Raw genomic sequence first — 15,383 nt, 5'->3', positions numbered from 1 at the left:
ATCTGTACAGGATTTCTTGATGTAGCCCCAAATTAAGTGGTGGGCAACAAGATCACAATTCAAATACCATGGTTAAAGTCATGCAGTTCCTCTAAACTACAGACCATCCTTTGGTGGTCATAACTTAAAATGCCAGAGAGATTCAGGCAGTCTTAATGCAGGGGCCAAAGAAAAGAAAATTAATTCCTGGGCCCGTACAAATCAAAAATAAATAGTGCTGCCTATCTGATAACAAACGATCTCTCTCTCTATAGGTAAGAGATTATAAGTTGTTGTCACCTTAAAGAAATGATCAGAGCTGCTCCAAGGGATGACTCCAAGGAAGTTGAGACATTTAGATAGACGCAGCATCCTTTCAAAGAATACAGCTGTGATCTTAATCCATTAATACAGTAAAACGGTCATGAGTGGAGACATTTTAACCCTGAATGGATAGAGAAGGATAGCATGCAAATGTGTTCAACCTGTGGAAAAAAAGTGAGCTTAGAAGGTCATGCATTTCTGTCACTGTAGTGAAATGTCAAAACATTGGTTCCTGGTTGATAGGAACTGTCTGCCATTTCTCTTAAGCACGGCACTCTTTCCGCCAACCTGTAGGATTACTGTGTTCTCCTTTGGGGAAGTGGCTTTAGTAAAGCAGAGTTTGAGGAAATTGGAAGTTGCTTGGAGAATTCAGGATAAAGTGACATTTGACTTCAAACTGGATGATTGACTCAGCCTTCTTCCACCAGAGTGGTGCGTGTCCATACTACGTGAGAAATCTTGTTCACTTTGAATGGAACTAGTATATCAACCGTCTCAGAAGGCACGTGTCATTGCTCTTCCTTTGTGGAAGACTGAACATGTACACGTTGCCTTCACTGCAAACTTGGCAGGTTTACAACTGCATAGAAGCTTTTGGTTAATATGACTTTTACCATAACTTTCGAACCATGGTGAGCTGTAAAATGATTCAGTTATAGCACTTGATACTTTCTAAGTAACTATCTCCCGTAAAAGGTTAATCAGGACTGTGTCAATTTCCTTTTTCCATGTCAATTTACAGCAAGGTAATTAATCACTAATCGCCTGCCATGCCGAGGGCTGAGGGAGTATCCACAAGCCATTTATTGTCTTTTTCCAAATAAGTGGCATGTGCAGCCATGAAGAAGTGCATCTTGTCTTTCATAATATTTTTATCGACACTTTTGCATGTTGTAATCAACTGCAACAACAAGCAGCCGGAGTTCAATGGAATATGAATATTAAAGAAACAAATGAGAGCAGATTTATAGGCCATTGCATTTCTGTTATGTCAGTTTTGAGATTAAACTGAGCAAATGAACAGTGAAAAATTACTCTTCCATGTGGAGAATGGTGATTAGACATGTACATTAATTAGAAATTTTTGTTTTCCTTTTAATGCATTTCAAATGAGATTGTCCTATAAGAAGCTGTTTGTCCAAAATGTAGATGTATTCATTCCTAAACAACAGTATTTAAATACTTACATGTGTTTCTGCAGTGGTAAGGGAATGGCTTGTTCCAATAACCCCAAGTATTTGTTTCATGTACAGTGCTTTTCGAGTCCAATAACAACAGAGCTCATCCTATCACCTTAAGCGGACCTATGTTTTGTTGATATGCATAAGCAAGTTTTTTAGTAGCTGATATTTTGAAAATGCAACTGTCAATCAGAAATTAAATTTAGACAGCCTTTGCATGATTTAAATTTTAATTTAATTTTGATTTTAATATTATGCAAAGAACTAATCTTTTTTGAGGTAGCAAACTTCCTACTGGAAAATATTCAAATATATTGACTTAGTGTTGTTAGGGTTAGTGCTGTGTGCTCAGTTAGAGGTGCATGTATTTAAGATTTATTTAAATGAGGTGGAATTTCAAAATACTTTGGAACACTGATCAGGATATTTGAATATTTACATTGATTTTTGTCACATAGCATTCTGCTCCTAAATACTCACTCACTGAAATATAGCTAATTCTATTTATCTCACCTCAGCCTACAACTTATTATGCTATTTTTTAATTAATCGCCCTGGACTTGTGATGGGAGTTCCCCGAGGGAAATCCTGCTGAACCAGGGAACTAATGTAAATGTGAATTGTACTCCCTAAAATTAAAATCCCCCATACTAAATAACTCACAGACTAACTCAACCCCAAATCAGCATAAAATTATTTCAGAATTAGAACATTTAGATGACTTTGAGAGGTAAGATGAAGAGTAGGGAAAAGAAAGATTCATGCATCCATTTTGATGGCCCACCTTTCTTCAGGCATATGGCAGTCTCATACAAATTCAAACCAGAGCACAAATGCAAAGAATAATTGCCCATTAAAGCGGTTGTATATTTTTATGGCTTTGATGCAGGATCTGCCCCCCTGTGGGTTTTTGCATCTGCTTCTCTTCCATCCATCCCAAAGCTCTAAAACTTTAATACGTAGTTTATAACCCTGAAGTATTTTCTACTGGTTTTGTGCTTCCTCTCTTGGGACCTCCAGCTCCATGTGATTGCATCATTTTCTTTTATTTTTAAAAGGTAAGCACCGAGACCAAAAACCCAGAAATCACACTAGTCAAATGGGAAACTAAATTCTACAGACAGAGTATGGGTGGAGCTGCATTTAACCTTGGGAGATGAGGGGCTTTTTGAGTTTTTGGCATTTTGGCTGATGCATATTTCACGATTACCACATTTGCTTCTAAATAATATCACTGGATGACCTCAATCCTGCTTACATTCCAGTATGAAACCGTTTCAACCCTAGGGTTTTCCTTGAATAAGCTTCTTGGAATATATCTCACTTCCTATTTCAGATAATTTTAGTTTTTGTACAACCACACATCCTGGAAATATGTCCATGTGCAGAGCTAAAAGCAGGAGTGCTTAAATCTTCCAAGAAAGCCCATTATTAGTATGTTTTCAAAGGTTCTTATTTTCTGATCTTCTGAGGAAAGCCATTTTTTTTTTAACTTGAGGACTCAATCTAATTTTCATTGCAGTTTTGATTGATGTTTTACATTGATTTAGGCCAGGGAAGGTTTACATGGGGACTGTTCCAGCATAATTCTTCAGTAAGGGCATTAAATTGTTTACATCCTATTAGCAGCCCAAATAGAATCTATTCCATTGTTCATTCTTAATTACTTGGCTGTAAATTTTTAGGCAAGGTTAAAATGGTAAAACCAAGCTGCAGTGAAAGACTTGGAAATTCCTTTCTTTGGCATGCCCTATCCCACTAACCCTGTCTGTTAGCTCCAATGAAGAAGCATTCATAATGGACAAACTGATGGGATTGTGGTTTTATCATCTTGGCTCACTGTATTCTAACTTCAGTAATGACTTTCTGATCTGTTTCCCTTTTACTAATGGTAGTATTTTATCCCAAGGTTGATTTAGGGTTATTTTAAAATGATTTGGCAATTTACCACTCATGTTCCAGAGGGTGCCAGGGAGTTTTACGGTACATGAGATTTACAAGAATGAAAACCGGAGCATTTTAGCTATGTTCTCTGATTGAAGAGAAAGACAACAGAACAGCTGCGTAGCAAAATAAATCAGTTAAAATGAAATCAGTGCTTGTCTCTGTAACTTGTCATTCATGAGCCCCATGTGGAACAACCTGATCACCTTGTAACCTCCCCGGCACTTAGAACAGTGCTTTGCACATAGTAAGCGCTTAATAAATGCCATCATTATTATTATTATGTTCAAAAATGCTACCATGGCTGGGAAGTTTACCTATGGGAATATTCAGAATAACGCCTAGAGAGATATCTCTATCATGGAAATTTCTGAGGCCAAGCATAATGATGATAACTATAATAATAATGCCAATCAATTGATTAAATTTATTAAGCACTTACTGTCTGCAAAGTACTGTACTAAGTGCATGGTAAGTATGCAATATAACAAAATTGGTCATTAGTAGGCTGTAAGCTTGTTATGGGCAGGGAATATATTTGTATTGTAATGTACTCTCAAGAGCTTCGTACAGTGCTCTGCACATAATACGTTCTCAGTAAATATCATTGACAGACTGATTAGTAGCTCACAAGGAGTCAAGAGGAATGGACAGACATGGAAAAAATTACAGCTATCTACTTTAAGTGCTGAGGGGCTGAGGATGGGGTGAATAAAGGGTACAAATCCAAGTGAAGCAGTATAGCCTAATGGATAGTGTATGGACCCGGGAGCCAGAGGTCATGGGTTCTAATCCTATTCTGCCACTTATCTGCTCTACGACCTTGGGCAAGTCACTTAACTTCTCTGTGACTCAGTTTCTTCATCTGTAAAATGGGAATTAAGACTCTGAGCATCATACGGGACAGGGACTGTGTCCAAACCAATTATCTTCTATTTATTCCAGCGCTCGGTACAGTGCCTGGCAAACAGTAAGCACTTAACAAATACCACAGTTAGGAATGCAGAAAGGAGAAAGGAGTAGGGGAAATGAGGGCTTATTTGGGAAAAGCCTCTCGGCAGAGATGTCACTTTAAATAAGGCTTTGAAGGTGGAGAGTGATGGGCTGTTGAGTATGAATGGGCAGAGAGTTCCAGACCAGAGGGAGGATGTGGGCAAGAGGTCAGTGATGAGATAGACAAGGTCAAGGAACAGTGGGTTGGTTGGTGAAGTAAGCCTCGTGGACCGTAGTAGGAAATGCAATATAGTATTTGTTTAAATGCTTACTATGTGCCAAGCACTGTAGTAAACACTGGGATAAATACAAAATAACCAGGGTATCATTATTATTATTGTTATCATTATTAATAATTGCATTTATTGAGTGCTCACTGTGTGCAAAGCTCTGTAATAATAAAGTTGGTATTTGTTAAGCACTTACTATGTGCCGAGCACTGTTCTAAGCACTGGGATAGATACTGGGTAATCTGGTTGTCCCACGTGAGGCTCACAGTCTTAATCCCCATTTTACAGATGAGGTAACTGAGGCACAAGAAAGTAAGTGACTTGCCCAAAGTCACACAGCTGACAAGTGGCAGAGTCAGGATTAGAACCAATGACCTCTGACTCTTAAGCCCGTGCTCTTTCCACTAAGCCACGCTGTGCTTGGACACAGTTCCGTTTTTCCACATTATGGGGTAATAGTACGAATAGATGGGAGAACAGGTGTTAAATCTCATTTCAAACATGAGAAAACTGAAGCACAAAGTTAAGATACTTGCCCAAGACCACCCAGCAGGCAAGAGGCAGGGCTGGGGTTAGAAGAAAGATCTACTGACTCGCAGCCTGTGCTCTTTCCACTAGACCTTTGCTGCTGCAAGGAGAGTTCTCTAACTAAATGCAATGGGCACAAGACATGAATGCATTTCAGGATGTGCGTTTGCTAGTGCAATGTTTTCTAAAGTGCAATATTGATTGTACTATATGTAGAAAAGGGGGAAAAGCCCAGAAGCTTCTAGAACAAGTTAACCGCTCACTCCTCAGAGGAATGAATCACTCAACTAGTGACGTAAGCTGTTCTCTTTACACAGCACCAGTTACAAGGGAGGATTTAGGTAACAAGAATTGCAGGGTGAGGGAGAAAGTCTCCTGACTTCAAAAAGGAATCAATTTTGGGCATCCGAAGGGGATGAGAATGGGAGGCGGTGTTCTCCAGGCATAGCTGAGGTTTTTGCTCAGCAATAGAGAAGCAGTGTGGCTTAGTGGAAAGAGCATGGGCTTGGGAGTCAGAGGTCTTGGGTTCTAATCCCGGCTCCGCCAACTGTCAGCTGTGTGACTCTGGGCAAGTCACTTAACTTCTCTGTGCTGCAGTTACCTCACCTGTAAAATGGGGATTAAAACTGTGAGCTCCCCGTGGGACAACCTGATCACCTTGTAACCTCCCCAGTGCTTAGAACAGTGCTTTGCACATAGTAAGCGCTTAACAAATACCATCATTATTATTATTATTATGAGCTCGATATGGGCAGGGAATGTGTCTAACCACTCTGTTGTAGTATGCTCTCCCAATCTCTTAGGGAAAGGTTCAACACACAGTAGATGCTCAGTAAATAAGCTTGATTGATTAACTGATTGATTGAAAGTGACGATCCCAAAGAAAGTCCCTGTCCTGTGGGCACGAGAACCTTGGGGCTGCCCATTCTTGTCCAAACCGAAAAGTAATTGTCCAAACTGAAAAGTAACTGGAATTATATTCCCACTACTCATTTGCAGGTTGTGTGTGAACACACACTCACCCATACTGAAATACACTCTCTCACACACACACAGAATTCAAGTACAAAGTAGACTGAAAAACCTTGGCAGGTATATGAGCACTTCCAATTTTTTCTAAAGTAAATGAATATTCTCTAGGCAAAAACATTCTGTTCATCATCATCATCACATTTGTTGATCTTTCAGACTGCATGTGCCATACGAGCCCCCATTAAGACTTGACATAGATTGGAGAAAATATGGCCCCTCAAGTTGTATAACTTCAAATATTTAGCTGTCCGTTTTTGAAGATCATGCTACTGAGAGTAAGGTGCAATGGATGCATATGTGCAAATGTGACTCTTGTGCATATGTGACCAGGACACTCTGCCACATTGCACTTAAAGATTGACCTTTGGTGGGCTGGTGGATCTGTCTCATTCCGGATCTGTCTTTGTGGTCAAACCGACCTCTCGGAATCCCAATTTTCATGAAGATTTGCTTGAAGAGAGCCACCCAAAGGGGAAAACTCCACACTGGCAGACCTTTTGATCTGGGTTTGGCTCAGCCCGAAGTGTATATGTAGTATTGGGGGAACATGACAACCTTTCTTCTCTGAGTGCAAGTGCCAATGCCATTCAGCTTTGCCAGGAGCAGGCCCTGAAACTCAATACAAAGAACCAGTGCAAACCTGGATAAACTGCATTCCCGGAGTCCTGGGGGAAGAATGTGTGGAATCTTGAGAAGAAGAAGCAATCAGGTGCGGGCGATGCTTAGCAAGTTGTTGGCGCAGCCAGTTCCAGGAGGTACTGCTAAAATGCCAGAAGATCTTCCCAGTGGACCCCAGCCCTCAGAAGAAAAGCCCAAGACCATCGACACTGGATAAACCACATTCCTCCTCATTTCCACCCTTCACTATTCCTCAAAGGTCACAATATATCAACAGGCAAAATATAAGCCCTGAGCAACATTGTAGGAGTGGAGGATTAAGGTAAAACATCCACAAATACACCCACAAGAAACACACACACACACACACCCCACACACACACACCGCACACACCCCCACCACCCCACCCAACACAAACATACAAAATCGGGTCTGTCTGTGTTGTTCACATTCTGAAAAATATTCGTCGAAGCCATTGTTTACTTTCAGCTGTGTGGATCTCTCAGACATTTTGAGGTAAAAATGATACCCCGGTTAAAAAAAAAATCTTAGTGAAAACTATATCTAGGTTGTAGGAATTTCCACACTTCTCTAGTGTGGCATGCTGGGAACAGACTAGCCGTGTATTAAGAACAGTAAATATCTTATCCTACATCTACAAGGAATTTTCTTTCATGCAACAAAGAGATATTGAACTGAATGCTGGCTTTGGACTTATAACAGAATGTTCTCCTTCGCTCTGTTGCTGTTTCATATTGTATCTCAAGATCTAAATCCTGGCAGAATTACTGTAAAACCAGCTTGTCGCTGAGAGAGATCTTGTAAGGTACTGTAGTAAGGTGATCATGGATGGGTCAGCATAATTAGAGTCTTTCCTCACACAGGCTTCCAGCTACTTATTGAATCTGTTGTGAACCTATCTTTCTTTTTTATTTTATAAGCCAATGTTTCTGTAAAAAATGCAGTAGTTGTACTGCAGAAAGATATATCTAGAGCCGTATTCATTCTTTGTTGTTTCTTTCAGTCCTAAAACACACTTCTCCTCTATTGCTATCTTTATTCATGTATTTTGTTTGGCTGCACAAAATTTCCACTTGAAGAGTTATACCTCCCTTCTCTTTACAGTTTATTTTTTAAAAAACATCAGTCAGAAAATCCAGGCACTTCAAAATACATAGCATAGAAAAGCAAATAAGAAAATACAACCGAAAGTACTGGTCCTTTTTTTTTCCTATTTAAAATTTTTCAAGTCAGTTCAGAAACACTAAACCAGTTCAGATGAGGTTATCGTGCCTGCTTACCCACCCCAAACGTGTGGCATGCCTTAAAAGTATGGAGAGACCTGGTCCACAGTCTCTGAACCAGCACTTTGCCTCCTAAACACCCACTCTGGCTCCAGTTTGGTTCTGGTTACTAAAAATACATCTTACATTGAATGTCAAAAGGATGTCCACAAACAGGACTGGGCTTGGATTGCTGGATCTTCTGGGCAGAGCACTTCCACTGAGGCCCCATCTGAAGGAATCTAAGGATCTGACAAGCCAACATGGGCTCAACTATCCCTCCACCCCTTCTGTCTCTTCTCTCACATCCCCCCAGGTCAGAATCTCACCTGCTGGTCCTTAAATGGGATTTTTCCACAGCTTGTGGCTCAGGGAGCCAGGCAGTCATATTTTTTGAGCACTTACTGCGTGCAGAGCACTGTGCTAAGTACTTAGGAGAGTACAGAACAAAAATGTAACAGACACATTCCCTACTCACAAAGGGAGGCCAAGTTGGGGCCTCCCCAAGGTCAGGAAGCCATGACTGCCTTCTTCATCACCAGCCCTACTCACAGGTACCATATTTCCCAGGTCCGCAAGAACGCATTCCAGCAGGAAACTAAACCTTCCTAAGCCCCGAGTTGAACTTTGGGGCCCACTGCCACGTAGAAGTGCTTCCACTGATTCAGGACCATCTTTTTTCCAGTGACTTATGCCCAAGTTCTTTTCCCCCGCTAACTTCCGTGGCCTAAATGCCCTTGATCTTCTTCCTTCAGCTTCCTCAAGCTGGATATGGCGGCAAAGACCAGAAAGCGGTTCAGCGAACGATTTCGGTTGGTTTTCACTCGAGTAGGTTGGGTCTGTCTGACCGAGGCTCTCTTCTACTTCCCCTTCTGTAACCCACAGTGCCCGGCTTCCCTTATCCGGCTGCAACCGCTGCCGCTGCCTACAGAGGAGCCCACCTCAGAGGCCGTGGTCGCGCAGTCTACAATACGTTTCGGGCAGCCGCTCCTCCTCCCCCGATCCCAGCCTATGGCGGGTAAGTGAAGTCGCCTCTCCTCCGCTCACCACCTATCCCCTGAGGCACCAAGCTGTTTGTGAGTGCGATGCATGCTGGTCTTGTCTCCCCACTGAAACCCACACAGCATGCAGCCCAGCCAAGTGCCTGAAGTTGTGCACCTTACACGGAGGATTGAAAAATGAGTGTAATTTGTAGTGTCATGGTTGGTGGCTTTAAGCATTTTTATATGTCACATGTTGTTATGTAAATTCTCTTGGAGACCGAATGCTGTAGAACAGAGAAATGGTTTCAGCTGAAGATGTATTTCTGATGATTGCGAACATCCGATTATTAAGGAGGTTGGATCAAGTTTACCCTTTGAATTGGTTCATAGCCTGATTTTTAGACAGGCAAATTATTGGCCTTCTATCACCTTGCCCTACCCACCCAGCTCCCTAAAACTACCTTGGTCTAAAATCAAATCATTTCAGCAAAAGTGCCGATATGCAAGAGCATGGGATAAAATTAAAACCCATGGTAATGGGATGTAATTTAATTAAATTATAATTTCTCCCCCTTAGTTTTGCATCTGCATTTCCCTTCACCTCCCCACTCCACTCAATAGTAGCTAACTCTTTCCATTGCTCGTGTGGTCCTATTGGCCTGGTCCAGCGGACGCTAAAGCTCGTCAAGGAACGATGGTGCAGAACATGACTAAAGTCCTGAAATGTGGCCTAGGGGTTACAGGAAGATCCTGGGGAATCTGCACTGTTAGATTTGTTACATTAAAATGACACGTCACAAGGGCCACAGCAAGAGGGCCGTAATTCACTTAAAATGCAACCAGATCAGAACTGAACTTGCCAAACACCAGATTGCAAATTATGAGCCTAGCCCTCCCCTGAAATAATGACTAGGACAGAACCACAGTGGTTCAGCATCCTATTCCAGAGGCTTTGAAGTGGAGAGAGAGGCTTTTCCATGATAACTAGCATATCGGTTCTTTCTAAAACCTTCTTAGGCATTGTTGAATTAAGAGGTATATCTTTGTAACACGATCAACGCTGCATGGTGTTGAGATGGCAGCTGCAGTATACCCATAATATACAGACTTTGGACGGCATCACCAAGCCAGATTGTGGATTGGTGTTTTGCAGTGCATTAAAATGCGATGAACTTCTGTATTCTGTAGGGGGTACACACAAATGTTTGCTACAGTGAATCTCCCCAATCTTGCATTAGGAATAAATGAGAAGTGGTGTGGCCTAGTGGAAAGAGCACAGGTCTTGAAGTCAGAAAGACCTAGGTTCTAATCCCAGCCCCACCAACTATCTACACTGTGGCCTTGGGCAACTTTCTTAATGTTTCTGTGCCTCAGTTACCCCGTCTGTTAAATGAGGATTAAAACGGTGAATCCCACATGGGACATGGACTGTGTCCTACATGACTACCTTGTATCTACCCCAGCACTTAGTACAGTGCCTGGCACATAGCAAGCACTTTAGAGAAGCGGCATGGCTCAGTGGAAAGAGCACGGTCTTGGGAGGCAGAGGTCATGGGTTCTAATACTGGCTCCACCACTTGTCAGCTGTGTGAGTTTGGCCAAGTCCCTTAACTTCTCTGGGACTCAGTTATCTCATCTGTAAAATGTGGATTAAGACTTTGAGCCCAATGTGGGACAACCCGATTACCTTCTATCCCCACCCCCCCAGTGGTTAGAACAGTACTTGGCACATAGTAAGCACTTAACAAATGCCATTATTATTATTAACGAATACCAAAAAAAAAAAAATCAAACTGAGACTCAGTGGGGATTTCCTAAGGTCACAAAGTGAATTTAGGAGGAAAGCAGGGAGCTGCCTTCAGGCTCTTGTAAATGACCAGAACAAGGTCTCTAGGTCAAAAATGCACAACTTACCTTGTTTAGCACCTGAATTTTGTTAGAAACCATGATCTTAACTCAGTGGAAGATTCTTGTAGCTTTTCTAGTATATGTAGACTTAGTATTTCCCTGCTGTATTAAACAGATTAACATAAAAATAAAATTATGTGGCTTAGTCTCGCTTGGCCAATTTATAAAATCTCAGAATAACACACCTGCTGTAAAATTAAAATTTGCTAATTTATAAATGAACATGATCTTTGTTAGGGATAACCAAGCATAACTAATTAATGGCTCTGACCCTGGGGAGCTATGGAGTCTTTTCCAACTTGTGAAAATAATTTGTTTGTGGATACTTGGGAAATTATTCGTTTTTCATATTGGAGTGTCATTCCTAATTATTATTATTATTATTATCATTATTATTTTAATTTTTAATAGTGTAAACTATGCCTTTTGCTTATGAGTCAGATGGTGTGAAATCGGAGGTCTGGAGCTAGCCGCTTCACACGGGCTGCTTCTAGGCAATTCCTGGCCTCCTAGTAGGGAATCCTATGATGGATTGCTGCCTGGAGCCACGCAGCCAATCCACAGGTCAAACTGCATCGGGGTTGTCCGACTGGCTGCTGCAGGTCCTGACATTTTTTCACTGAGCCATTCATTTTTCATGGCAGGGGCCAATCACATTTCTTTGGGGAGTCAGACCCTCTCTTCCCAAAGGGCAAAGGATCAGCCTCCTACTGGGAAGAATATATTTCTAGTCACTCCAAAAGCATCCAAACAGATGGATTTATAGCTTAGAGTATGAGCATTAGAGCCTAGGTGGCTCCCAGTGAAGGAGCTTTGACTCTGCAGTCTCAGAAACACCCCCCCTCCGCCCCCACCAGCCCCAGCCTCATCAGCCAGAGAGGAGACGTGAGTAATGGATAGGGGAGGAGAGGGATAAGGGTCTGACACTGCATTCTGCTCAGACACTCATGTCCTATTAGTTCAGCTCCCAGGCCACCTTGTCTGTATCCCTAGGGTGAGACTTTGAAGCAGCTTCCTTACCATTGCCCGCTGCACTCAGGGAGGGGCTTTCCTAACATCAGAAAGTAGTCTCTGGAGGCAAGCATTGCCAAGGTTTTCAAGCCATAGTGTATGGAGAAGAAAGGAGGGTCCAGCCATGCCCAGACTGTCAGTTCTGTAGCCTCCTCTAGGGATTTCCCATCCTTAAACCAACTCTTGCATCCCAAGCCAATCCCTACACAGAGGACCAGAGGAGGTTCTGGAAGCATCCATCAGAAAAGTAGTATACTACTTACTACCCAACCTGTCTTACTCGTCTTTCTAGGTCTTCTGCACCAATCTCATTCCCCTCTCTAAAAGGATGATGTGGAAACATTTCAGACTGTGCTGCAAAAGATCAGTAGGGTTTGCAGCACTTAACTTTCAAGCAATTAATCAAAATCCCCAAGTTTCACCATTGAAATGCAACAAATCCAGTAAAGCCTCTAAATAACAAAACTGGAAAAAATAATTTAAGGAATTTTTTTGGTGTTTGTTTTGATAGCTCTTTGTATGGAGGTATTTTAAAAGTATCTTAAATTACACAGTACGTGGTCAAAATCAGTAGGAACCTCCTTTATGCTGAGGATTCTTATTTCAAAGAGAATGATTTCTGTTTGGAACCACTATCTTCATATGTTTCTCCCTTTAATCTTTACAGTTTTGAGAAAATCTTAGAAAGAGATCTTCTTTTTTATGGTACTATTTAAGCACTTATTAAGTGTCAAGCCCTGTAGTAAGCACTGGGATAGATATCAGCTAATCAGGTTGGATACAGTCCCTGTCCCACATAGGGCTCACAGACTTAATCCCCATTGTACAGATGAGGTAACTGAAGCACAGAGAAGTGAAGTGACTTGCCCAAGGTTGTACAGCAGACAAGTGGCAGAGCTGGGATAAGAACCCAGGTCTTTCTGACTCCCGGGCCCGTGCTCTATCCACTAGAGTACTTCTCTAAAACCTTCTTAAATGTCATTGTTCATTGAATGGTTATTGGAGACAAATGGACTTGGAAGTGAATTTTTATTTTAGTCTAATGGGCAGGTCGGTTGAAAGGGTAAAGGCCTCTTTTCTGGGTCTCAACCCACAACATTTAACACTTTCCTGCCCCAGCAATCACCTCATTTCATTGCATTCACTTCTTCACTAACTTTTTAGAATACTCTATATTTGGGGGCTTTATTACAGAACTGGATGACAGTAGACTAGTGAAGTGGTAAGAGCTCCAGAGAGAGATGGCATTAATTAAGCACTTTCTATGTGTGAGGCATTGTACTAAATGCTAGGGTAGATACAAACTTATCAGGTTGGATGCAGTCCATGTCCCATATAGGGCTCACAATCTTAATCCCCATTTTACAAATGTGGTAACTGAAGTACAGAGAAGTTAAGTGACTCCTCCAAGGTCACACAGCAAGTGGCAGAACCAAGATTAGAAACTGGGACCCATGATTTCCAGACCCGTGCTCTTTCTATTAGGCCACTCTGCTTCTATATTACGCTTAGAAAACCCAGGTTCTCTATCCTACTCTGCCATTGGCATGCTGTTGACCTGGGCAACTCAGTTTACCTCTGTGCCTAAATTTTGCCAAATGAAGATATCTCTCCTTCCCTACCATACAAGAATTATGTGACTACAGTTAAGTGCCTACTGGAAATTGCTCCATTCGTTGACAGGCATGGATTAAAAAAAAAACAAAAAGGGGAGGCCCAAGGTTATCAACCAGATAAATGGAAGGCTTAATCCTTCCTCCCTCTTTTCTATAAATCATTAATTCTAGACGTAAGGATGCTGTAGATTTTTCCTTCTGATACCCTCGTATTTTTCCTTCCAATACCCACTGCTTGTCAGGAGCTTGCAAAACTCTTTTAAAATAAGTGCTAATTCTAAATTAAGACCATCTCCTACCTTTATTGGTATATTTTCCAAACACTATGTTAATTTTCAAAATTCTATTAATGGCAAATACTGAAATGAACTTCTTTTATTGCAAATAGGAAGATCTAAATGTAGTGGTTTTATATCTGACATCATAATATATATTTTTATATATTTTTTTATGATTAGAAGGGAATCAGGCCCGAACAATTCCAGAACAATGTGTTATTAAAGTAGCCATAGTGATTCTTCAAGAGCATATTTGTTCCTGCATGTTTTATAACTCATATGTTTAATGTAAGCATAGTATATAATTTTGGTGCAACCGCATACAATTTCTTACATTTTATTTTAGTAAACTAATTTGCTACAGTACAATTGCTCTCCGCTTGCTTTTTCCCAAATGTTTAGCTGCTGTTATTACTTTCCTAGAAAAATGAGTTGCGCATTTGCATTAGGCTACTGCAAAAGCATAGCGCATCTTGAAGTGATAGGCAATACAATTACCTTTGCATGGTTAGACAGACAATCTCAGCATAATACTGCAGCACCTGTTAACAGTGTGATAGTAACTCTCTTGTCTTGCTACTTACTCTGAACTTGATTTATCAGTATCTGCATACTTGCCACTTCTCATTGATCCTCTTTTCCTATAAATCCAATCTTCTAAAATGGAGTAGGCCTCTTGTGGCATTGAGAAAATAAGCATTTTATTCTTAGAACTGTTAGAGGATGCTTTTTGTTCATGCATCCTCAAACTACATTTTTAACTTCAGGGTTCAGTCCCAGGTTAACTTACATCATAGTTTTATGTTGCCTATAAAAATTTAAAGTCACACGATTCTTGATAAGGACCACAAGGTGTTGTAGAGACACTACCCTTGCATTCAGTTATTTCCTTAAATACAATTAAGGAGGATTGCCAGGGCACATTTTGGAGAAGAGAGAACACTGCTGCTGCATTAAAGCTTCTCTTCTCCCATTCCTGCTGAGAGAAGGGACTGGTCATACTTATTACGCATCCTCTTCCATACAGGAAAATGGGACAATGGAATAAATAAGGAACAATTCAGTAGAAGGGCCTCCCTAGGACAGGCTATTGTCAGAGAATAATTTACTCTGATTGGGTACCGGTTTTCCTTTTTTCGCATTTCCCCCCCAAACAATGTCTAACTTCATACCTTCATGCATGGCACACCACCATTTTCCCCATTTACAAAGCCCTACTAAAATCACACCTCCTCCAAAAGGCCTTCCCAAAATAAGTCCCTTATTTCCCCTACTCCTTCTCCCTTCTATGTTGCCTAAGGACTTGGATCCGTACCCTTTAAGCACTTGATATTCACCCCACCCTCAGCCCCACATATGTATAATTTAATGTCTGTCTCCCCCTCTAGATTGTAAACTCCTTGTGGGCAGTAAATGTGTTTACCAACTCTATTATTTTGTACTCTACCAAGCAATTAGTACAGTGCTCTGCACA

The 15,383-nt window shown here is 41.2% G+C and overlaps 1 protein-coding gene across 16 annotated transcripts in view; it reads left to right on the top strand.

Moving 5' to 3' along the window:
* RBFOX1 (RNA binding fox-1 homolog 1) overlaps window positions 1-15,383 on the top strand; it is a 2,849,206-nt gene that overhangs the window by 2,772,901 nt on the left and 60,922 nt on the right. For all 16 annotated transcript variants that reach the window (XM_038762608.1, XM_038762609.1, XM_038762601.1 and 13 more), the window contains one exon: window positions 8,999-9,131. In XM_038762608.1, the coding sequence (XP_038618536.1) occupies window positions 8,999-9,131 (133 nt within the window). The remainder of the gene's footprint in view (window positions 1-8,998; window positions 9,132-15,383) is intronic.

This window comes from Tachyglossus aculeatus, chromosome 21 (assembly GCF_015852505.1).
Source record: "Tachyglossus aculeatus isolate mTacAcu1 chromosome 21, mTacAcu1.pri, whole genome shotgun sequence".
Classification (NCBI taxonomy): Eukaryota; Metazoa; Chordata; class Mammalia; order Monotremata; family Tachyglossidae; genus Tachyglossus; species Tachyglossus aculeatus.
This window is presented reverse-complemented; position numbering and strand designations above follow the sequence as displayed.